Source organism: Vicugna pacos, chromosome 2 (assembly GCF_048564905.1).
Source record: "Vicugna pacos chromosome 2, VicPac4, whole genome shotgun sequence".
Taxonomy (NCBI): domain Eukaryota; kingdom Metazoa; phylum Chordata; class Mammalia; order Artiodactyla; family Camelidae; genus Vicugna; species Vicugna pacos.
This window is the reverse complement of record NC_132988.1, coordinates 47,120,994-47,144,923: the sequence shown is the minus strand read 5'-3', so window position 1 is coordinate 47,144,923 and position 23,930 is coordinate 47,120,994. Positions and strand designations below refer to the sequence as shown.

The 23,930-nt window shown below is 38.7% G+C and overlaps 1 protein-coding gene across 7 annotated transcripts in view; it reads left to right on the top strand.

Annotated features, from left to right (window-relative positions):
• Positions 1-23,930, top strand: part of NPNT (nephronectin) — a 70,854-nt gene that overhangs the window by 28,639 nt on the left and 18,285 nt on the right. For 4 of the 7 annotated variants that reach the window (XM_072939308.1, XM_072939305.1, XM_006216157.4 and 1 more), the window contains 6 exons: positions 1,947-2,039; positions 11,128-11,247; positions 12,627-12,746; positions 14,373-14,507; positions 14,810-14,932; positions 16,273-16,662. In XM_072939308.1, the coding sequence (XP_072795409.1) occupies positions 1,947-2,039; positions 11,128-11,247; positions 12,627-12,746; positions 14,373-14,507; positions 14,810-14,932; positions 16,273-16,662 (981 nt within the window). Of the gene's footprint in view, positions 1-1,946; positions 2,040-6,585; positions 6,679-11,127; positions 11,248-12,626; positions 12,747-14,372; positions 14,508-14,809; positions 14,933-16,272; positions 16,663-23,930 lie in introns of all 7 variants that reach the window. The other 3 variants (XM_072939300.1, XM_072939295.1, XM_006216156.4) reach the window with 1 other exon arrangement.

Genomic DNA, 23,930 nt, shown 5'->3' with positions numbered 1-23,930 from the left:
TGGGGTGACAAATAAACAGGCAGGAGGAACCTGAAAGTAAAATGGGCAGATAAGCCTGTGGAGGGCCAGGCGAAGGGACGGCTGGGGAGAGCTGAGTGAGGAAATGTAGAACACCAAAAACAGCCTGCACGTCAGTTGCACAGAAATGTTTTGAAGGAAACGATGTTTGAGAGTTGTCCAGAACTAGGAGCATCTCCCAGAAAGGAGAAGAGCGTTGGCTAATACGGGAAGGAGCAGGTGTCAGGGACTGGAGGACGCAGGGTCACTGCTGACCTCACTCCTCTTGGTCTCCAAGACCTGTCTGCTCTTCACTCAGGGGTTACTGAAGCCTGTCTCTTCCTGGTGCAAACACAGATCATGCCTTCCACGTGTCAGCTGGACTTCAGTCCATCCCATATATTATCACCATGCTAATATTCCCAGAGTTTTATTTTTGTCAAGTAATTCTCTTGATGATGATGATAAACTTTCATTCCTTGTAGATAAAGTGCTGTTCCACAGTCTGAAGTTTAGGGAGCATCATCGTCTGACAGCACTCACCCGTGTCTACCTCTTACTCTTCCACCAGCATTTATCCATTTATTCGTCTCTTTAGTTTGACAAGCCTTCTCAGTGTCCCCTAAATAAATGATGGTCTGTTTTGCTGTCCAGTTCTCTACACCTCGGATGGTCCACCCCCTTCTCTTTCTACCCAGGGTTCAAGATCCAACTCAAGATCTCTTTGAGGCTTTCTGTGCAACTCTTTATGGATATGCTTGTATGATGATTTCTTTATAACTTTCATATGTGCCACCCATCTTGCTCATAAATAAATACTGCCTTGAATTAAAAACATTATTTTGTCTCTTGGCCTAGACTGTAAGCTCTTTGAGACCAATGACTGTACTATATAGTCATTTTTCATCTATTTTAATATCTTCCATAGCACTATACACATATTTGCTCTAGAAAAAGATTCCTCCATCTGCCACCATCCCATGTTGGGCTGGATAATTTGTTTTTGTTGGGGGTTATCTGAGCTTTATAGGATGTTTAGCGGCACCCCTGTATTCTACCTGCTAGATGCCAGGAGCACCCTCTTCCCAGTGCGACAATAAAAAATGTGTCCGTTCGTGCTAAATGCCCCACAGGGAGCAAAAGTACCCCCCAGCTGAGAATCACTGTAGAAATGGAATAAATTCTTACCAGTATCTTGGCAGGGATTGAAGACTATGATGATATGAGTGATGATTTAAAGCATTTTAGGGTCTTTAGGGATGATACACTCAATTATGGACGACTGGACATGTAAGATAGAACTTTCTAGTTTCTGTGTAGGCTGCAGACTTTATATCTATAGGCTATAGACTGATGAGCAATTACAGTGCAACTTTAGGTTAAGAAAGGGCAAATGACAGAAGTATCCTTAAGCTGAAGTTCCTAAAATATTGAGCTTTGGTTTTAATTCATTTTGAACCATTGCATACTTAGAAATACCATTTCCAATAAAATAAATATTTTATTATTTAATTGGAAATTTATCTGAGTTCATACTTAACCACTATCTTTAGATTAAGAACTATGTTTTGAAGCATATTTGAGAAAATGAGTTTGAAGTTATGGGTGCAGATTATTATGAAATTATAACTATTGACAAATACTAGTTGTGTGTATGTGTAGTTTTCCAGTTTTTTTTTCTTTTTTGACTATTTGAGTATTGTTCTCAAGTTAGCAAAATTTCCAGCCCCAAGCAACACCCACACAGACACACGTATGTAACACAAGTGTGAGAGTGTGTAGTCTAGACAGTGCTTACTGCTCCAAGACACAATGATTTTGTATATTTCTATTACTCTATTGTAAATTCTTAGTTTTTTCTTTTATTGTCAAACGAGAACCTGACGTATATACCATATGGTTGACGTGCTGCTGACCTAGAAATAATGCCTGCTATCCTCTTTTCACAGCTGTATGCCAGCCACAGTGCAAACATGGTGAATGTATCGGACCTAACAAGTGCAAGTGTCATCCTGGATATGCTGGGAAAACCTGCAATCAAGGTAGGGAAGCCGTGACATAGTAAACAATCATAAGCCTCCTCTACTGTCTGATAAAAGAATTTAAGTTCTCATGCAAATCACTTTTCCGTGACTATTATCCCCAAATATATATAAGATGCAATTTGGCTGAAAGATAAAAATATAAGAGTGGTGACTTTTTTTTTTTTAGTTGTATTTATTTATTTTCATTATGTTTTGTTTTGCCTTTTTTTTTTAACCCCCTTAACGGAGGCACTGGGGATTAAACCCAGGACCTTGTGCACGCCAAGCATGCGCTCTACCACTAAGCTCTACTCCCACCCCAAGAATGGTAAATCTTTTAAAATCTATTTAATTGGAGGACAATTAAAAGAATTTCATCCTCTTATTCACTATTAATAATGAAAATGCTTTTTGAGAAGGAGAATTGCATCATTAGTAACATGTTAAATGTTAGAAGCCTTACATTCTGCTCCTCCTCGATCTTCCTCTAACTGGATGGGAAGCTTTCACAAGTTGTTAGCCCCCTTGGATCTCAGCTAAATGAAAACACTTTAAGACTCAAAGCCCGGTAGGAGGTTTGGCTTGAAGTTTTGAGGTCCCTTCCAACTCTGAGCTCTTTGATCTTTGTGATTGAATTCCCTTCATCCCTTGACCAGTTTGTAATGCTGCTCTGAGAAAGATAGATTTTGATTAACTTAGCAAGTTATTTTTTCATTGGCATCAATTGCTTATAAAAGCAAATATTTATTTAGCCCTCACAATGCCCAGGTATTTTATATATATTCTCTATTTTCAACACTACAACAGCATTAGGAGGTTGAGCGCTGTATGTTACAATTAAGCTATAAATAATATTGCTATTTGATTTTTCATTTGAAGAGATATCAGGAATATTAAGTGTCTTGTCCAAGTTTACCAAATTTGTTGGTAAAAGATCTACTGTGTCAACGTAGAGCTATTGCCTGTATAACTCATGTTCTTTCTACCAATACAGTTTTGGATGCAGAAAGTATCCTTGGAAGTGTGACCTTCTGATTCAGGCTGCATAACCACGCTGTCAAGTCTTGTCTTTTCAATTAATTTCAACCAAAATTTTCTACCGTTAGGTATTGAAAAAGAAAACAGAAGGAAAGAAAAGCTAGGGTTAGATTTCACTAGAGAGATGCAAGGATGAAAGAGTCAAACATTTCACTTATTTCTTAAAGTAATAATCCGTGTCATTTTAAGTGTCAAATGACACAGTTGCATAGGGTCTCACTGTCCTATAGGTACTTACTTAACTTCATCTGATACAGAAATGATCTTGTTGAAATGCTCTTGTTCTTCAATATCTGATAGTCCTCAAAGTGTGTCATGTAAACTCGTGATCCGCAGGTTTTCACAAGAATCAGTAACACTGATGTTTGAAAGTATATGTAATTGTTCCGGAACTACCAGGTGAAATCTGTTAGTGAGGTGTGACATGGCCAATGGGAGGACTACCTGTTATTCTAAATTCTGTTCTTTTTTATCTTCTACTTGATTGACTGCCTTTTCCCCTAAAGCTGCTTCTCTATCTTAAAAACTCATTTTTTAAACTTGGAATTTACCTAACATACATGAGTAGTATTTTTGAAATTCTTATTATCTCAGTTTACTCTTTTAAAAACCTATTTGATTTTCCTTCTGCAGTGTATGTTCACAAGTAGCAGCATGTTCAGTTCTGATTATTGAGTTGTCAGTGTTCATCTGAGAGTGCCAGCGTGCTTCTTTTTTTTTTAAAGTACTGAACATAAACCATCAGAGCTTTCATTAATATGTCAGCACCATAAAACTTTGTTGTCCTGATGCCAGGAATTTATACAAAGGCGATTACTGAAAGAAGCCACTGTTGAGATTGCAGAGAAATTCGTTTAAATTTATTTGCAGGAGCTACATCAACTTTAATAAGCTGCAGAGACACTAAAACCGTCATCGGAACACAGATGCATCTCTGGGTATCTCATTTTCAGAAAACCAGTTTACCATGTACTTTTCCCTATAATTTCATACCTGTTTCTCTAAAGGAAGATTGAAATACACAGAGTTGAAATCTTGTCTCCCAAAACTAAATATAGTTAGGGGGAAGAGGATTTCATTAGTGGCAAAATGGATTTTACACTTGCAGAAAGAGTGCTGCCACTGAAAATGTAATTTCACGTTCAATCTTGAGTATAAAACTCCAGCCCACAGTAAACTTAGGTGTTTTAATCATCTGTCTCTTTTCCTTCCTTTCCAAAAAAGCAACTGTGGCAAGTTCCCAACGGGACGGTTTCTGTTCCTTGAGAGCAGGCACCCTTTTGATTTCTTGGTTTTCCTGAAAACTGTTATTTAAATGACTAGCACAGGAGAAGTGCACATTAAATACTTGTTTAGCGAGTGTTTTTGTATAACAGTTCTTGGTCCTGAACCCCCATAGGAACTTGAAAAGTTCCATGGAGGTGTCTGGTACAGCTGCTTCATCTCTGACTCCGTGGACTGTCACGGGGAGAGAGGCTGTGCGAAGGTGGGGGAGAGCTGTCCAGAGACCCCCGGAAACATCATTAGAGCAAATTGTCCATATCTGCTACATAGAAAAATTAACTTGGACTGTTTTTGTCCAGACTACACTTTTTTTTCGTTTTTTATTTTTATTCTTTTTTAAATGCAGGTACTAGGGGTTGAACCCAGGACCTCAAGCATGCTAAGCACACACTCTACCACTGAGCTATACCCCCCCACCCCCAGACCATACATTTTAATAAAGTGGAAAACATGCCTCAGAGATATGGGAAATCAGGCAGGTCTCTTTTTCTTGAGGATAGAAATGTCAAGAAGAGATATAGTTGAGATAATTTCCACAGAACTGGAAATTAACTTTTGATTAAAAGTAGGTTTTGGCATCCAGTAAGTATCCGCTGTAAACTGTGTTGCAGGCTGTGTACTGTAGGAAATCACTCCCTGGAAACTTGCTTGGCTGAGTGAACAGCTTGAGTAGATGACAGGCACCTAATGAGTGCTTCCAGGGCTGCCTGGGAGCAGCAGGAGTGGCGGGGCAAGCCCACTTTGGAACTGGCTTCACTCCACAGCTTCGTCACAAGATTAGTGTGAATCTGCTGCTGGTGGCTCGTGCCTCCCTGGGAATCATCCCCTGGATTTGCTGGAGCCAGGTCACGTACAAAATCGTGCACTTGGGCTGACCACGAGCCTGTTCCATAAGGCACAGTGCCTTCCACAGTACATGAAATTCTAACCCGAACTCTGGCAAGATTGGCTTTTTTCCACCTTACTTTCTTGGGTAATTTTATTCATGTAGATTTCCCCCTCCTTGAGTTTCTGTACCTGTACAAATCCCCTTTCCCCTCAGCCAAAAAGGGATACTATTATAGAAAATAATCTTTTTCATAACTTTCCCATTAGGGAATAATTTTTGGCATGTAATGTATCCTATTGTTGCATAATTCTAGGAACGAAAGATATTCTTTTGAATTTACAGTGTGCTTTGTAACAGCTTCAGAAGAAACAGTTTATAAATTTCAATTACTGATGTTTTGCCATGGTTTATGCTTCATATGTTGAATTCCTTATCCCAAGAAAAGAACTGGGATCTTGTAGCACAGAACCAGACAGTAAAGTCTCTGTTGATTGCTTTCCTGAGCACAGCAGTCTGAGTGCCTTGACCCTAACATGAAGGTAGCTAAGGCCTTACTCTTTGAAGGATGTGTGGTTTCAGCCCCAGAAACCAATGTTCATTTAATTTGGAAGTTTAACTGACTATTACTAATATGATAGTCTTGAAACAGGATATGATTGCCTTTTTGATTCTACTTTGGGTCTCATCCATCTTATAATACGTTGGGTAAGCTACTAATGGCAACGGTTAACCATTTTTTGCCAAAAGCCTCTCTCTTTATCCTTCTTTTTCCCCCCAGTCCCAGACATCTCAATCTTATCTGTGTCCTGGTGGGGTGTCTTATGTATAGTCTAATTAAACATGACCTAAATATGATGTAAGTTCTTACACTTGAATGAAAACATTGGTGATCTAGCCTGTTATTTACTTAAATAAGATCTTTATGAAAATCATAAATTTATGCATAATTCTGGAGTATTTTTTACAGCACCATAATATAGGAAAAGGTTTTAAATTGGTCATTTAAGACCTAGGTATTTCTAAACGGAGAAGATTGATCATAACCAATTTTTTTATAATCTATTTTTTTTAGTTTTCTCTGTTGATGACTAAAGTCATGTTTTTAAAAATAGCCATATATTTTTTGGTGCCTTAGAAAAAATTGGTATGAGGATGATGGATTGTTAACTTATAATGTATGTGTGTTCTTGGGAAGCAAGATGGCAGTGATAAATTTTAAGGAAAATAGAAATTAAAATTTAAAAAGAGAGAAACTGGAAGAACTAGAAACTAATTTTTGTGAAGTATCTAAAGCATTCTTTTTGAACTCCACCAACTTTTTGTAATTGTTTAATATATACTTATAAAGATTTTTAGGGCTAAAAATGACATCAGTTGAAAGTTGACTCTTATTACCTTCTTCCTGGTGTGAAGACGAACGCTTCTACCCAACTCCTCTTGACCAAGGCCGTGAACAGCCTCTTTTACAACCCCCGGATCATCAAGCCACCAGTTTGCCTTCAAGGGGTGAGCGTGCGTCATCTCAGGTGGCTGCTCCTCCCACCTGCACGGCTTCCTGCAGTGTTGTCACTTCTTGCCAATGTTCTGAAGACTCCCCCCCCCCGGGGTGCCCAGTCTTCAGCATCCTGAGCATGTGAAGCAAGTGGCAGGAACTGTCACCTGGTGCCGCTTCTCTGTGCTCTAGAAGCCTGGAGCCTCCACTGTCCTTTCCCTGCATCGAGTATCCGTTGCTTTTCTTACTCTTTTCTGGGTTTCAAAATGTTTTCTAAAAATCAGATGACAAAATAACTTTTGTTTTCATCTGGAGATGAAGTCAGGAATTCGAAAGCAACTGTGATTGGGGTTCTGATAGCTTTGTTTAGTAGATTTTAGAAGTGCTCAGGTCCTCTCCCCGCCACCACATTTGGGGTGTAGGGTTTTAGGTCACCTGCAAATCAAACCATAGATTAGCTTCCTTCCTTGGATGAACATTTTGTAATATTAGGAAGACTGAGTTCTGGTTCCAGCACAGCCCTTATGCAGCTGTACGATTGTCAGCAAGTCACTGAATGTATCTGGGTCTTAGCAAACCAGTTAGTAATGGGGGAGAGTAATGCCTGCTGTCTTCAGCTGCAAGGCTGGTGTGAGAACAGAAATACCAAAAATATGGATGTCTTCACTATGCTGGAAAATTCTGTAGCAAAGTTAGGTGGCAGCATGCCTTTACAGTACTTCTACTAAAAGATTTTTGTTTCTCACCCACTCGTAGATTTTGGAACTTAGAATGACTGAATTAAACTCAATAATTATTAATTACTGTCTCTCTGCTAATAGGGAACCTGATGCATTTGGATCAAGAAATTAAGGCACAAAGAATTAGGGCAATGAGATTAATTTCAGGGTCACTGATAATTTAAAAAGTAAAAGTTACGGCAGTTGACATATTAAGATCTGTTTGTCTGTGACCTTCACTTTAGTCAGGTAAGATATAAACGCTCAGACTTCTGTGACATTGCTTAGTTTAAGCCTCAAAGGAAAAAAAAAAGGACCAAATTCATTAAATGAATGCAAGGTTATTTTCCTTAAAAATCTGCTGGGTTATCTTACTCAATGAATCTCTTCAGATTTTCAAACTACTTTTCAATGTCTGCATGCTAATAAAATTTCTGATTCTTTTTTTCCCCTGAAGTGTAATTATAATGCTGTGCAGCCTGCATTTTTGTTCTGGACCAGCTCCTTCCCCTTCTCCCCTTACCCAAGCTGCTGAATTCACCAACTTGCTTAAATATACACCTGACTGTAATAGATGCTCTTTAAGAATTGTATATATGACAATTTAAGCATTTGAATATAAGTGGTTTAATTGTAAAGTTCTGTCCTTTGATGTGGTAAGATAGGTACATGATAGAATTAATTTTTTATAGCTTTTCTTTATAATGTATATTACATTATAAACTTCTAGAGAAAGAGCAAGATTTAAGTACATTTAAAATAAAGACACTAAAGTTTTCTTTCCTGGGTTCTTGGATCAACTTTGAAGATTGATTTGAGAAAGTGTGATCAAAAAGAATATTCTTGTTCTTTATATTCTGCTCATTATTATAGGAGCAGTTACTATAAATTGGAGGTGTTGTTTTTTAATTTCTGACTTAATTTGATAGTAACATAAGTGTTACTAGGTCTATAGTCAAGGAGATTTTGAAAGCAGCATGCGTTAATGCAACTTCATAAAGCATTAGGTCAATAAGAAAGTAAGGTATAATAATCATAGACTAGAAACCGTAAAGAAGATTGAAGACAATGAAGTTCATCAGCAGGGTACCAGAGGCTCCTAATCTTTTGCAATCCCTGCTTTAGTGAAAGTTTGATGTTTGGTAAATTTTGATAATCATGGATTACTGGGGAATTCTATTTCATCATTTCTGCAGTGGTTTTTGTAAGAGTTGGTGGGAATTTTTTACAAGACACATGTCTGTGGCAGATGGGGCAGTGATGGCCATGGCTGGGGACATCCACACCAGCCAACTGTCAGGGAGTGTCATCCCGCCCATCACCAGCTGCTAGCGTACAGCTTTCTCAAATTGCTTTCAATGTCTTTGGATCCTTATGTCTCAATTTAATAATAGTAAAATAGCCAGCAAATGTCTCTACATTTACCCACTGGATTCTGTGTGTTTATTTCCTTTCCCATATTCATAGGTGATTCCAGGGTTTTTTTTGTTTGTTTTTGGAATTACAACATCTTATTGATTTTTCATTTCCTTTCAGTTTTGTGATTCTTAACCCTAAAGTGCTTTTTCTTATGGAAAGAGAAAGATAAACTTGGTTTGAAGACCCGCAGCAGCCCCAGTCTGGATCGTGAAGCTTCTCATAGCAACCCTAAGGGGCCTTTTTTCAGCCGAGACTGGAGCTGCCTCAGCTGGGCCTCCACTTTAGTTCATGGCCATATTCCATCAGCAGAAATACACCTTGCGTATGAGCTGCCTGGAACTATAAACATCTAACCAGTCCTCATCAGGAAGCCACAGAAGTTCCTGTGGCTCTTTAAAAGTAAACCTAAAGAACTGACTACACTTTAATAAAAATAAAATAGAATAGAATAAAATGAAAAGTAAATGTAAGGGTTCTTAATGACACATTTTATATCCACGCATTGCCTTCCCTTGAGATATAGAATTCAGTCACTCTGCTACTTTGTTGTACTATTCTGCTGTATTTCTTCTTTGTACAGAAAAATATTTAGGACCCAAAGCCTTTCTTCAATAATGTATTCATATTTAAATACTATTTGCTATAATATTAATCTGAGATTTATCCAAGCCAGGTGTGCCTCTGCTGGGACATATTAGGAATGATAATTAACTCCTCTTCAAACATGAGAAAAGATCCCCATATTGAAATACAAGGTAGAAGAATATGACAAGTGGAATGAATTTCTTTCTCTGTTTTTCCTCATTGATTGAAAAATTTTACTTCATTTTAAATGAAGGAGAAATCAAATTTTTGTGGGTACTATAACTTGCAAAGTACCTTCTTCAAGGAAATTTTTAAAAAATACTTTAAAAAGTGATTCTGTTTTGAATATCCTTGACTGGGCAAGAGACTCTGAAGTTAGAAATTGAAGAACACATAGGAGATGACAAAGGTATCTGGTTTATTTATTTAACCTTTTCCAGGCTTCATCCAGCTGGGGACCTGCTTATAGTTGTGCTTATGGTTAACAAAAAGGCCAAGTTGAGAAGTCAGTAAAATATTTTTTAAAATTTAGGTGAAATAATTATTTGATGGTTTAAAAAAATGTAATTTGGTGGTTACATTAAGTATATATATTAATATGTACAGCTTTTTAATAATTGAGCAGGTTTAAATTTGGTTAGACTGAAAACAACTTGTAACTCGATAATATCTATATTTCTAATTTGAGGACATGGCTTAATGGATAATTAAATTGTGCTAATCAGATGCCTATGCTGGCAAGTCCAGACAAAATAAACATGTGGTCATATTTCTTTTTAATGAAGTCTGTATTTTGGGCACTACTGTTTCAGTGTTTATTTGTCATGAGTTTTATGTTCACTAGAGGCAGTGTTCAACTTGGGTTAGAAAACTCTCATAAAGCGAAGTTTATTCATTCATTTCATATTGATATTTAAACCTGAGATATGTAATGATAGTCTATCATGTATTGTCCATTAGTATTTCCATATGCCCTTAACTGCAGAATGATGAAAATATGTTAGCGGGTCTTTTTTTTAGTTCATTTTGTGACTTGAGTGCTTTACTATAGTAGAAAATTGAAGTTTCTTGTTTAATCTGAGATCAAAGTCTAATTACCTCCCCCCCCCAAAATCTGAGATCAGTATAGGTTCTATAAGATTGAACAAGAAGAACTACAATAGTGATCACTCTAATCAATTTATCACAGCCCTGCTTGCATTTTTTTCCCCACATTTTTTCTTGTCCTCTGAAAAACAAGCTTTTCTCTGGGAAGGTCAAAGCAAGTCTAATGTTAAAAGTCTATGTGCTTTCTGTAAGCTAAAATAGGTTCACACAGTGTCTTCTTTAAACAGAGACAGGAAGAAATTGAAAGAGGAAGCTCCCATTATCAGGAGTGAATCTAGCAGTGTAACCCAGAGATTGTGAGGATTTTGGAGTCAGATAGATGGTTTTCACGCTGCTCTTTCTAGGGATGGTACACTATGTGTCTGTGAGGAGAATCTTCCTAACTGCCCTTTATATTATTTAAGCTCCAGAAATTCACACGGCACCTCTGGTCGAAGACTCCTGGTCGCCTTCATTTCAGTGTCACCTGCATTGAAATGCAGACATTGTGAACAGGCACTATCTCTTATGTACATGACTGGTGACAATAGCTTGACTGACTTCTCTTTCATTCTTCAACATAGAGAAGTATCTCAGTGATGTGCGTTAGCTTGCGGCTTTGTCATCTTTCTGCTTCAACTCCATTCTTTTCAGACCTGAACGAGTGTGGCCTGAAGCCGCGGCCCTGCAAGCACAGGTGCATGAACACGTACGGCAGCTACAAGTGCTACTGTCTGAGCGGGTACATGCTCCTGCCAGACGGGTCCTGCTCGGGTATGTGAAGAATCTTAACTGCTTCCTGAGTGCTCTGGGCTTGCTTTCACGCTGTGCTCTGGCAGAGTGTGGAAGTGGCCTCTCAGCCCTCCTCCTCAACAGGATGTGAGCGTGCGCGCGCGCGCGCGCGCGTGTGTGTGTGTGTGTGTGTGTGTGTGTGTGTGTGCCTGAGGAATGGAAAATCAAAATAAGGGCTGCCCATTTCAGATAACTGGCATTCTTTTACCCTGGGTGCCAATGGTAAATTGATTTGGAAATTGTATTTAGAACAAGAATCACAGAACTAGTGTATTTTCTAATGTTTTTCTTAGCACTTTTCCCCCCGTCTTCTATCTGGGCATAGAACGATTCCAGGTAGAAAAACAACATTAGTGACTATTTGAGGACTGCTGTGCCGTCCGTAATGAGGGCCCCTAAACTGTTAGCTGGTAGAGAATCCAGTCTGGTGACTGAGTGTGAACCATCCATAAGTATCTCCTCACTTTATTTTTACAGTTCTTTATAATAGTCTGGAGACTAAGTTATACCTCTTTTCTAAAAAAAAAAAAAAAAGACCTACTTCAAATAAAAAAAATGATTATAATAACAAAAATAGATTTTGTGTGCCTTTAGAAGAAAGAAATGTGTGGTGTTTCCTACTATCATTTGGATGTGTTTATAAGTTGGACAATGCCCCCAAATTCTCTGCAGGCTGAACATTCAATCGAGTTTGTAGTTCTATGATTTCCAACAATTGATGGCTTGATTTTTATTTTTACTGAACTATCAGTTAAATCAAATAATTATCAGTCAGTTAACTGGTTGCATTTTATAACAAAAAAGCTTAGCTACTTTTATTCATCATGGCATATTTAGCATGGAACTTTTTGCAACGAGGTGAGTTCATGTTTATTAACATGTGGAAGTGATCCTCTGGAATCCTCTAACATTGGCAGCTCAGTGAGAAGTCTCCTGCTGTGGCTTGAGAAAGTTAATGGGCGGCTGAGGCAGTTACTTGCATGTTTTAGTTACGACCAGCACTTAGCTCGAGTAATCTAGAAAAATACCTCAATTCTGCATTTTCCTTGGCCATTGGAAAAATTTCCAGGTTCTCTCTGTGAGATAAAGTTTTACATTTGCCTTTATTCTTTAAATGCATCAAAGAGCTTTCCCTGGTGACAAAAGATCTGGATCACTTCTGCATCATCCCTGGAGGAGGAAGGTCTTTCTGTCCTTCCCCCTGTTTTTGAGTTTCTTTATAGACTGTTGGAGAGTTAAGACCTTTTCATCTCCGTTGTTAATTGTGGGTCATTGATTTCAGGACAGATAGAAAACATAGTTACGTTGGGTACAGAGTATGCTGACCAACTCCCTGAGTCAGACAGTCACTCTCTTCCCAGGTGCCCTGACGTGCTCCATGGCAAACTGTCAGTATGGCTGTGATGTTGTCAAAGGGCAGATTCGGTGCCAGTGCCCCTCTCCTGGCCTGCAGCTGGCTCCTGATGGGAGGACCTGTGTGGGTGAGTTGTAAAGTGAAGCCTCTCTGTCAGCAGCCTCTCTGGGATAAGGAAGAAAGTGAAATGTGATGGATAGAAGGAAAAAGGACACTTACTTACATCAGGTGATGAGCTATCCTTATCTTGGAAGGGGACCCCTCTCTGTGAAAGGACCATGGAAACCTTGTTTCCCTAAAAAATGAGGGGCAAGATGAAGCTTCAGGCAGAGGAAACCACATGAGCAAAGGCACTGGAGTTTAAAGAAGCACAATGTTCAGGGAAACAAGTAGAGGTCAGTATTGCTAGAATGTAACAGGCAATGAGTGTCAAAGCTGAACAGGTGGACAGGGCTAGATGGTATGTATTGCACTAAAGAGTTAGATTTTTTCCCTGTAAATTAGGAAGGCAGTAAAGGATTGTGCTTAAGAGTCTGGGCTTTGATTTCAAACCTGGCTTTGCCATATACTTGATATGTGACCTTCGGTAAGAGATTTCCTTTCTTTGAGCTGATTGTTCTCATCTTTAAAATGGGAGTACTGCCACATAGAACCCTTGTGAGGATCGAATGAAACCATGTATGCAAAATGCTTAGCATAGTATCTAGCATCTAGTAAGCACTGAATGGGTGGAGGTGTTTGGGGACTCAGGAGATATTTATTGAGGACTTTCCATATGCCACGTACTATGCTAAGTGCTAGGCTATATAGTAGTGGACAAAGCAGACACGTTTTAATCCTCCCAAAGCTGATGTTCTGATGGGAGAGACAGAAAAAAAAGAGCTATCCAATAAAATTACAAACAATACCAAGTGTTAATATGAGGTACTAAGAAAGAGGGACAGAAAGGGTCTATTTTAGAAAATGATGGTCAGGGAAAGCCATAAAGTAAGGCATGGGCCATTGGCCATGTGAAGAATCAGCCAAGCAGGTGAAAACATTGCAGAGCCCTGCAGTGAAAGAGAGGCTGGCCTGTCTGAGGTTTTGAAAGAAAGAAGGCGTTATCCTTAAGTACAGACATGGTGACTTGATACACAACCAGTGAGGTAGGTGAGGACTGTTCATTGCAGGGCCCTCAAAGATGTGGTGAAGAATGAAGAATTAATTCAGAAAGCAAGTAGAAACAGTTAAGAATTTTAAGCATGGTAATACTCCCATCTTATGTCTTATAAAATTCTCTGTTGGCAGTTGTGTGGAGATGCTTTGGACGGAGGAAGATTGGTGGGGAAGACGCCAGTTTGGAGGCTCTTGTAATAGTCTATCCCAGGAGATAGTGGCTTGGACTAGGGTCATGGCGTTGGGTGAAATGCAGAGTAAACAAGTTCAAAGAATGTGTCAGAGGTAGAATCAGCTGGGCTCGATGATTTGGGGGTTAGGGGAAATAGAATTGTCAAGGATGACTCATGCCCCTGGTTGGAGCAACCAGGGGGATACAGGTGCCGTAAGTGCAAGAGGAGGGCAGCTTGGGTTAGAAGATGAGCTGAAACCTGGAGGTACGCAGTTTATGTTGCCTGTCAGGGCGACCAGCTGGATAACATTTATGATGAGCCACTGTGTGCCAGGCAACCATTTGCAGACAATTGTTTATTTTAAAATTTACTCCACCTGAACATGCTGTTGCTCTTCCTAAGATACAGTTGACCCTTGTTTCTAGATATTGATGAATGTGCCACCGGAAGAGCCTCCTGCCCCAGATTCAGGCAGTGTGTCAACACTTTTGGGAGTTACATCTGCAAATGTCATAAAGGCTTCGACCTCATGTACATTGGAGGCAAATACCAATGTCACGGTAATAAACTCCAACCATTGCTTTGTGTTGTTTTTTCCTGCAGAGCGGAAAGGTCTCTTAATTATGGTGGTGACTGGGTTGTCAAGGGCAGGAGAGGGCACTGGCTTTAAATGAAACAAACAGAAGTGAAATTCAAATGCTAGTAGTTCTGGATGCACATGGACTTTTTTCTTCTGATTATCTGCAGATTTTACATGGACCTTCACATTGCAAAAAAAAATTTTTTTTGAAATGGTGTATCTTTTTGTGCCATCATATTTATCTCGCAAATAAACCTCTTCTTTTCCTCCTTCCTGATGCAGATATAGACGAATGCTCCCTTGGTCAGTATCAGTGCAGCAGCTTTGCCCGATGTTACAACGTACACGGGTCCTACAAGTGTAAATGTAAAGACGGATACCAGGGTGATGGACTGAATTGTGTGTGTGAGTAACGCTTGTCTCCCAGCTCTAAATTCCAGCAGAAAGTACAAGATTACACAAAGGCCATTACCAGGGAAGATAAGGAACAAGATTAATTATCAAAGACATATAATTTTCATATTAATACTAGTCTGTGCTTTCTACAAACAAAAAAATCAGTTGCTCAGGTGTTTTAAAAAATTAAAGACTCAGTAATACATTCTGATCTTAAAAGCATTTAGTTCCTTGACTAAAATCTCCCAGTAGCTTCCCTTTAGCTGGCAAGAAATTACTGAGCCCTCCCTGAGAATTTGATTTCGTTATAATCAGAAATAAATGTATGTTTGTCATTAGCATTAGGTTATAATGGTGGGATAATCTGAATGAATTCTACATTTTTGTTCCTGTTTTATGCCTCCAGTTCTACTATTAAAAAGTCATTTCCATATTTTTCTACATTTTGAACTGTTCTGCTATTTAAATTTTTACAAGCTCTATTTGTTAGTAGATAAACATGAAAAAAAAATACCCTCCAAGGTGAAAGTTTCACAGACCAAAGGCCATCACTGAGCATACATTTCATGCAACAGTAGATAATTTTTTAAATTTCTGGAGTAAAATATTGACTGAAAGAATGGGGCATAAAATCATGAAGGTTAAAGGATTTTGATGGGTCTTGTAGTCATACTGCCAGTCTAAAGTATATCATTCCAGAAAGATTAAATATTAATTCCTTTTGGTGAATGCAATCAAGAACAAAGCTTCCACAGATAGTCTTGGGGACCTGTGAAACTTTTTTTACAAAGCAGTTGTATAAAATCAGCAAGGTGAAAGTAAACCAACTATAAAACCATATGTAGAAAATTTAATGAAAATGTATGAATTCAATTTATGTAAAGTGTGGAAGAGGGAAAAGTATTAAGTCTTTAGACATTTTCAGCATGACTTTATAATGTACATGTACCACACTTAACATAGGCTCTAAATATATGTTCCTCATATTTTAAAAAACTTAGAATGTCTCTGCATTTTAAAAAAAATCTCATTCTTGTCTTTTTCTACTTTACAAATACTTGAAACTTTTTGTTTCAAATGGTACATATTCATTACAGAAATACTGGTCATTTTTGCATACATCCACAGGATGGATATATGTGTGTATGAATATATGTATATATTATATATACACACACGTATTTATTTTTTTGGAAAATGATATGACTTACAGTAGGGGAGTATTCTAAACGAGAAAAGTAAGCCTAGTTGGCATGAGGTATTCTGATATGTGTGTTTTTTACAATTTGATATTTTACTTTTTAAGGAGAGATGGTTACACACTAATTTAAATATATTTACTATTCTAGATATTCCAAAAGTCATGATTGAGCCTTCGGGTCCAATTCACTTACCAAGGGGAAATGGTACCATTTCAAAGGGTGATGGAGGACACAGTAATTGGATTCCTGATGTCAGAAGTACTAGGTGGCCTCTGAAGACACCATACGTACCTCCTGTCATTACCAACAGGCCCACTTCTAAGCCAACAACAAGACCTACACCAGAGCCGATGCCACAGCCTACCCCACCTCCACCACCACCCACAGAACCCGGAACACCTCCACCAGCAACAACCCCAGAAAGACCAACCACCAGACTGACAACTGTAGCACCAGTTACCACTACCTCTCCAAGGGGGATTACAGTTGACAACAGAATACAGACAGAGCCTCAGAAACCCAGAGGAGACGTCTTTAGTAAGTTATAATTGTTGGCACATTTTTTGAGGGTTTTTTTCCCCCAGTCTTATTGAGATGTAATTGACATATAGCACTGTATGAGTTTAAAGAGTTAAGCATAATGGTTTAACTTACTGTGGTAATCATTTCATGATATACGTAACTTTAGTTAACATCCATCATCTCATATAGACACAAAATCAACAAAAAGGAAAAAATGTTTTTTCTTGGAATGAGAAATCTTAGAATTTACTTGATTAACAACTTCCATATGTCATACAGCAGTTTTAACTACAGTCTTTAAAGTTGTACATTACATCCCTAGTTTATCCTATTTAATTTTATAACTAAAGTCATACCTTTTGACCACTTTTATCCAGTTCCCCCTTCCCTCACCTCCTACCTCTAGTAACCACAGATAGATCTCTTTTTCTGTAAGTTTGTTTTATTTTGTTTTAAGATTCTACATGTAAGTGAGATCATATGGTATTTGCCTTTCTCTGTCTGCCTTATTTCACTTAGCATAATATCCTCAAGGTCCTTTCATGTTGTCTCAAATGGCAGGATTTTCTCATTAGTATTCCCTATATATATGTACGTGTGTATATACACATACATCTTCTTCATTAATTCATCTATCAATGGACACTTAGGTTGTTTCAATGTCTTGGCTATTGTAAATAACACTATGAACATGAGGGTGCAGATACCTCTTTAACATATTTTTATTTCCTTTGGATATACTCCCAGAGCTAGTATTGCTGGGTCATATGGTAGTTCTATTTTTAATTTTTTGAGGAAACTTCATACTGTTTACCATAGTGGCTGCACCAATTTACAATCCCACCAGCAGTGCACAAGGGTTCCCTTATCTCCACATCCTCCCCAACACTTGTTATTTCTTGTCTTTTTGATAATGGCCATTCTAACTGGTGTGAGGTGATATCTTACTGTGGTTGTGACTTGCGTTTCCCTGATAATTAGTGATGCTGAGCATCTTTTCATGTATCTATTGGCCATTTAGTATATCTTCTTTGGACAAATGTGTATTCAGGTCCTTTGTCCACTTTTAATTTGATTATTTGGTTTTTTGCTCTCAAGTTGTATGAGTTCTCTGTATACTTTAGATATTAACCCCTTGAAAGATATATGATTTGCAAATTTGTTTCCTGTTCCATAGGTTGTCTTTTCACTTTGTTGACGGTTTCTTTTGCTGTGCAGATGCTTTTTAGTTTGATGTCATCTTATTTATTTTTTATTTTGTTGCTTGTGCTTTAAGTGTTGTAGCAAAAAAAAAAAATCATTGCCAAGACCCATGTCAAGGAGCTTTATTCCTGTGTTTCATTCTAGAGGTTTATGGTTTTGGGTCTTATGTTCAAGTCTTTAATTCATTTCAAGTTAACTTTTGTGAGTGGAGATCTAGATTCATTCCTTTGCATGTGACTGTCCAATTTTCCCGGCACCATTAATTGAAAAGACTGTCTTTCCTCCATTGAGTATTCCTGGCTCCCTTGTCAAATATTATTTGACCTTCCTTATGTGTTTGGGTTTATTTCTGGGCTCTTGATTCTGTTCCATTGGTCTATATGTCTGTTTTTATTGCCAGTACCATGCTGTTTGATTACTGGGCCTTTATAGTGTAGCTTGAAATTAGGAAGTATGGTGCCTCCTGCTTTGTTCTTTCTCAGGATTGCTTTGGCTATTTGGGATCTTTTGTGTTAGCATATTTTTAATTAGCTTTTTTATGATGGCATTTCAACCAAAGGCCATGTCTTGAATAAGAATAAAATTCATAAAAAGAATTAGGTATACAGAATGTAAGTCATATATCCCTATTGTTAAATACTATAAACAGCTATATATAAAAGTCAGCCAACTGGGCAAATAAGATAGTGAATTGAAATGGAAGGCATAGCAAAGTCATATAGTAGATCATAGCTCCTATCCAGTGTGAGATTTCTCCTGACATATTCAGATTTGTTTGAAAACTCTCAGAGGTGGGGAACTTAATATAACGTGTGCCATTTTACTTTTAATCTAAGTGTTCATTCATTCAGTCAGTAAACCTAGTCAGCATGTTTTAGAATGCCAGGCCCTGTAGCAGGCATTGGGCTTACAAAGGTAAAACAGAAAAGCTTATAATCTGGTGGAAAAGACAGTTGCCCAGAAGATAACTGTGGGACTATGTTAGTGAAAGAGATTTGTGTGGCACACTGTGGGAGTAGAGCGAAGAGGTACCTAACCCATCTTTGGGCAGGGACAGTTGTGGGGAGGAGAGGCTTCTTGAGTGAAAAAAAAAGAAAGCATTATAGTTTATGGGAACAACACAACAAAGACACAAGGGTAAGAAGCAGCATAGCACATGCAACAGATTGCCAGCAGGCTGGAGGGTTGAGCTAAGTAAGGATTGATGAGAAAACCTGAACAGCTACCCCTTGTATATGCTGTAAACTGGTGGTTTGATCTAAACTGGAGTCAGGTTGAATTAAAGACTCCAGATTTTTAATCAGTGACTTGGTAAAGGGTGGTCCCACCAATGGAGTTAGAGGTAAAGAAGTTTTGAAGGAAGAAGAGATTTTTCCCTTACTACCAGACTGAAATTGGCCATTTTTCAACCTCTTCCTGAGCCTTTTAATGTGTTCTCTTGTTTAAAAGTCTCTCTTTCTTCCCGTTATCCCTCTCTACCCCAACACACATGTGAATTAAAAATAACATTGAAGTTCACTAACAGAATTTAGCAGGCTCAAACTAGGGAGGCACGGAGTTCTGACGAAGTTTGAGAGCACTCATTCTAAGAGAGTGTGAACTTAAAGACGTGCCCTGGGAAAGAATTGCCTTGATCCTGCGCCAGGGCTGTTGCATGCCACAGATAGCACTGCTGCCTTTGGACACTCCTGCCAAAAATTAAATTCCACTCTCATTTCATCTTCAGCCGTGGCTGCTGGTTAATGTTAGCACGGATGAGGATATTCTGGACACTTCTTAAATTTGCTGTCTGGCGATTACAGCATATATTCCAAATACGGGAGAAGTTCTAAGTTTTTAATTCAGAACAAATAACTGGTATTTATTCATTGTGAAAACAGAAAGGAACCTTAACATTCTTTTAGTTCAAGACCATTTATTCATCGAATATTTTCTTCGCTTCCAGTATAATCGTTTCTTAAGCCATCCTTATTCTCTGCTGATCGGACTTTGGCTGTCTTCATTTTATGAATTTTCAGGGAGTGTCGACTATAGCCACTGTTGGGCCATCTTCAAATAGCCCCACACTTCAGTTGTATTTTTCATTACATTGAAAGATACATATTGGTTTAATGGAAGAGGTTGTTAAACACTGCTTTTCTTTATAATGTGTGTGTGTTTATGTGTGTGTGTCCCCCAAGAAAAGACTGAAAAAAAATTATAACACAAATACATCTCTAGCCCAGACTTCCCCAAACTCTAGACTTACCTGCTGGTTTAAGCTCTCCAGCTGGATGAAGATACAGGTCTCAAACTCCATTTCTAATGGTCTCTGATCAACACCCCAAACACATTCTACCCACAGCTTTTCCCACTACAGGAGATGGCCCCTCCATCCTACCAACTACTACGACCAAAGAACTTAGAGTCACCTTAAATTGCTATTCATACCCACATCCAACGTATGCAGGAATCCTGTTAGCCCTGCCTTCACATCACATCTGAAGTGTGGCTACTGCTCAGTATCTCCAGTGCTACCACTCTGGCCCCAGCCATCCTTCCCCTGGAGTCCAGGTCCAGAATCCTGTATCCAGATGATACAGTTGTGGAATGCAGCATTTTTCAGATTTTAGAAAAGTAATAAGGTGAATATGCTGTATATTACACACTGAAGCATATTAGTGCTTCTAGGAAACATATGAGTATTGACACTGACTTGGCTACTAACACTATTTAGGCTAGGTTTTGGACTTTAGCATTGTGGCTGAGGAACTGTGGACCTGGACTGCAGGAGCCTCCCAGCCAGTCTCCCTTCTTCCACCCTTGTCCCTCTGTGGTCTCTTCTCAACCCAGCAGCCATTCATATCTTAAATCTTAAATAAAACACCATCGTTCAAAGCTCTGCACTAGCACTCGCTTCCTTCAGTAAGGACTTAAGCCCTCCCAGTATCTGAGTCCTAAATGATCGCATCTCCGAGCACGCTCGCCCTCATTCAATTCATTCCAGCCTCTTCGCTGTTCCTCACACTTCTCCCATCTGAGGATTTTTGTTCCAACTGTTCCCTCTTTCTGGAACACTCTTCCCCCAGCTACCAGCTTATCTCACTTTCTCACCATGTCGTGCAAATCCCAACTTACCAGTGAGGCTGCCTCGACCCCCCTATTCAGTAATGTGACCTCTACCAGCCACCGCCAGCATACCTGAGCTCACAGCTCTCTACTGTCTTTTTAAAATAGCATTCATCACCTTCTGTATACTACCTTGTTTACTTACTTATAATGTCTATTTTTGCCTCTTATTAGAATATACACCTTTGGAGGACAGAGATCTTTGTCTGTTTCGCTCATTGGTATATCTCAGGAACCTGGATTAATGCCTGGCACATAATAGGCAACTGAATACTCTTGTGGAACATAGAAGTGAATAAATAGATCAATCGCTCATACCATCTTAAAATAAAATAATCATCATGTAATCACATTTTCCATCCAAAATCTAGTTTAATATAACACATTTAATCTAAGAGTTTAAAAATATTCTTTCCTGATTGTTACTTATTTTTTATAGTATAAGGAACTTTAAAAATTGTACTTCCACCCTATTTTTTCTCTTTCTCCCCTCCTTCCCTTCTTTATGGAAATTGGTATTCTATTCAGTGGATTATTAAATCTGAAAATTCAATATTAGTGAGAAGGGAAATGATGTTAATTTAGAGATAATGTTTCAATGTATATATTTCCTCGCTCCTGAAACTAACTCAGATAATTTTTCCATTATACTTTTAGTAATTGGAAGTTGGCCTTTGTGAAAGTACACAATTTTTTTTAATGTAAGAGAGATTTAAGAAGCCACCCCTTAGAACAATGTTTCCTCTAGGAAGAAACAAAATACTATTGAAGCTGGATTTTTTTGTCCTTTCATTACTCCTGCAAAAAAAAAAAAAGGGTTCAAAACAGCAGAAAGTTATTTAAACTTCAAGTAAGTGATCCAGATGGAATAGTTATAATAGCCTTTTTATATCAGAATCCCAGCTGAACCAGAGACCTAAGGTGCTCACTTAGATGGAGATTCCTAATCCCTACCACACATCGACTGAATTGGACTTTCTAGGGAAACGCTGCTCAGCCTTGAGTGTGTGTATAAGTCACACAGGGACTTTGTTAAAATGAAAGCTTCAGTTCAGTGGGTCTAGGTTAGGGCCTGAGATTCTGCATTTTCAACAAGCTCACAAGTAATATGGCTGATCTAACCACACTGAATAGTAGGGCTCTCAACCATAATGGCAGCTCCAATCCAGCAGAACTATTTCTTGAATGAGGGCAGAATTAGCCAGATTTGGATTGTTTAAAATGTAGCAATTGTGCCTAAAATGTAGCACATAACATCTGGGTCAGTTATAGAACATGATGTAATTTGGATCAGATGCTCTTGTAAGTGGTGGCCACATCACAGAACCAGACTGATGGTTGCTGTGCTATTCTAGGTCATGAGAATATGCTGAAATTCCACGCGCCACCAGTGAGAGCAAAATTGTTTGCATTTTAGGGATTGTGTTTTGCTGCATACTGTCTGTAGGTTTTTCTCTCTCATTTCCCTTCTCCAGATTTTTACAGTCTGTGGCTGGTGTGATCACATTGTTCTTAGTTGTGGAATATCATCTCTTTTCTGATTCTGTGTGGTGATGAGTAGAAAGATTGTTTCTACTGAGAGGTGAAAAGGTCTTCAAACTAATTTGCTTTCTAGTAAACAGTAAGGCCTAGAGAGACCCTGAGAAGATGCCTGACATCTCTCTGAAGATGAAATTTCAGCGAGTGTTCTGAAGGACTGCCAGTAGGTCAGGTTCTGGTGCTGTGAATCCTGAAAGTTTTCAAGACTTTTTATTTATATTTTAATTGGATCCTATGATGACTGGTAAGGAGAAAAAAAAAAAGTTCTCTCTGGAAGATATAAATTGAGTTCTTGGTGAATGTGACCACAGTCAGAAATCAGGTATTTTGTGAAGTTGTGTGCACATTTGTCTACAGAGCTGTAATGAAGAGTATCGTGCTCATAGCCGCTCTGTGATTTGGGGTATTGTTACCAGATCTTCCTGTGCCTTTGTTTCCTCATCCGTAAGTAGGCATAACAACAGAATCTCCCTCGTTGGGCTGCTATGAAAATTAGGTGAGGGAATGTTTGTAAAACTCTAACCATAGTGCTGGGCATATAATGAGAACTCAATACACAATAGCTATACTACTTCTGTGATGATGTAGCAACCATATTTATATGGTAATGATAACACTTCTTACTTAAAAACATAGCCCTATTTTGTGTTCTAGTTTTGAGTTTATATTTTTCTGATGCTTTTTATTATGCTTTATTACAATTTTAATGTTCACAACATTTTAAATGTTATTTTTGGCTAACCAGATCCTTTCAAAACAAATTGTTTTGCAAGTGTGAGCTATCAGGGGAGCAGAGAAAACTGAAAATAGCAAACTGTAACTTTATAGATCCTTTACTTACAACCAAATAATTGGAATGGTCTATTTTGTTTAGGTGTTTGTGGTACCTAATTGAACAGCTGTGATGTTAAAACAGAGACGGTATCACCTCAAATTCTTTACCATGCAAATAGTGATAACAGCCTTTTCAGAGGTGAATCTATCTAGGTGGGAAACTTACATGATGTGTCTAATAAATACCCGAAATAAAAGCTTCCTTTCTTCCTTTGAAGTGACTCCTTTGGCTGAGTGCATTGCCACCTATCCCCCACAGCAGGTGGGCTTCTGGGCCTCCCCAGGTGTGTGTGCTGCCCTCGTCCAAGCAGCAAGCAGCCCTGTCAGGGGGCTCGCGGTGGCACCACCTGCGTTCTGTGCCAGGGCTCAGACTGAGTCCTGACAGTGCCTAACCTTCCTGGCTTCCTTTGGCTTAGAAGAGGGCAAGGGAACAAAACCGCTCTGGTGGTAAAACTTGGGGGTCTTTAGAGACGGCAGAGTGGGAATGAAAGACAGGGGCTCTAAGACGTAGTCCCTTGCCGCGCTCCCCCATCCCCTCCTCTTCCCTCTCCTTCCTTCCTTCTCTCCCTCCTCGTTCCCTGTCAGAGAGCTCTCTAGAC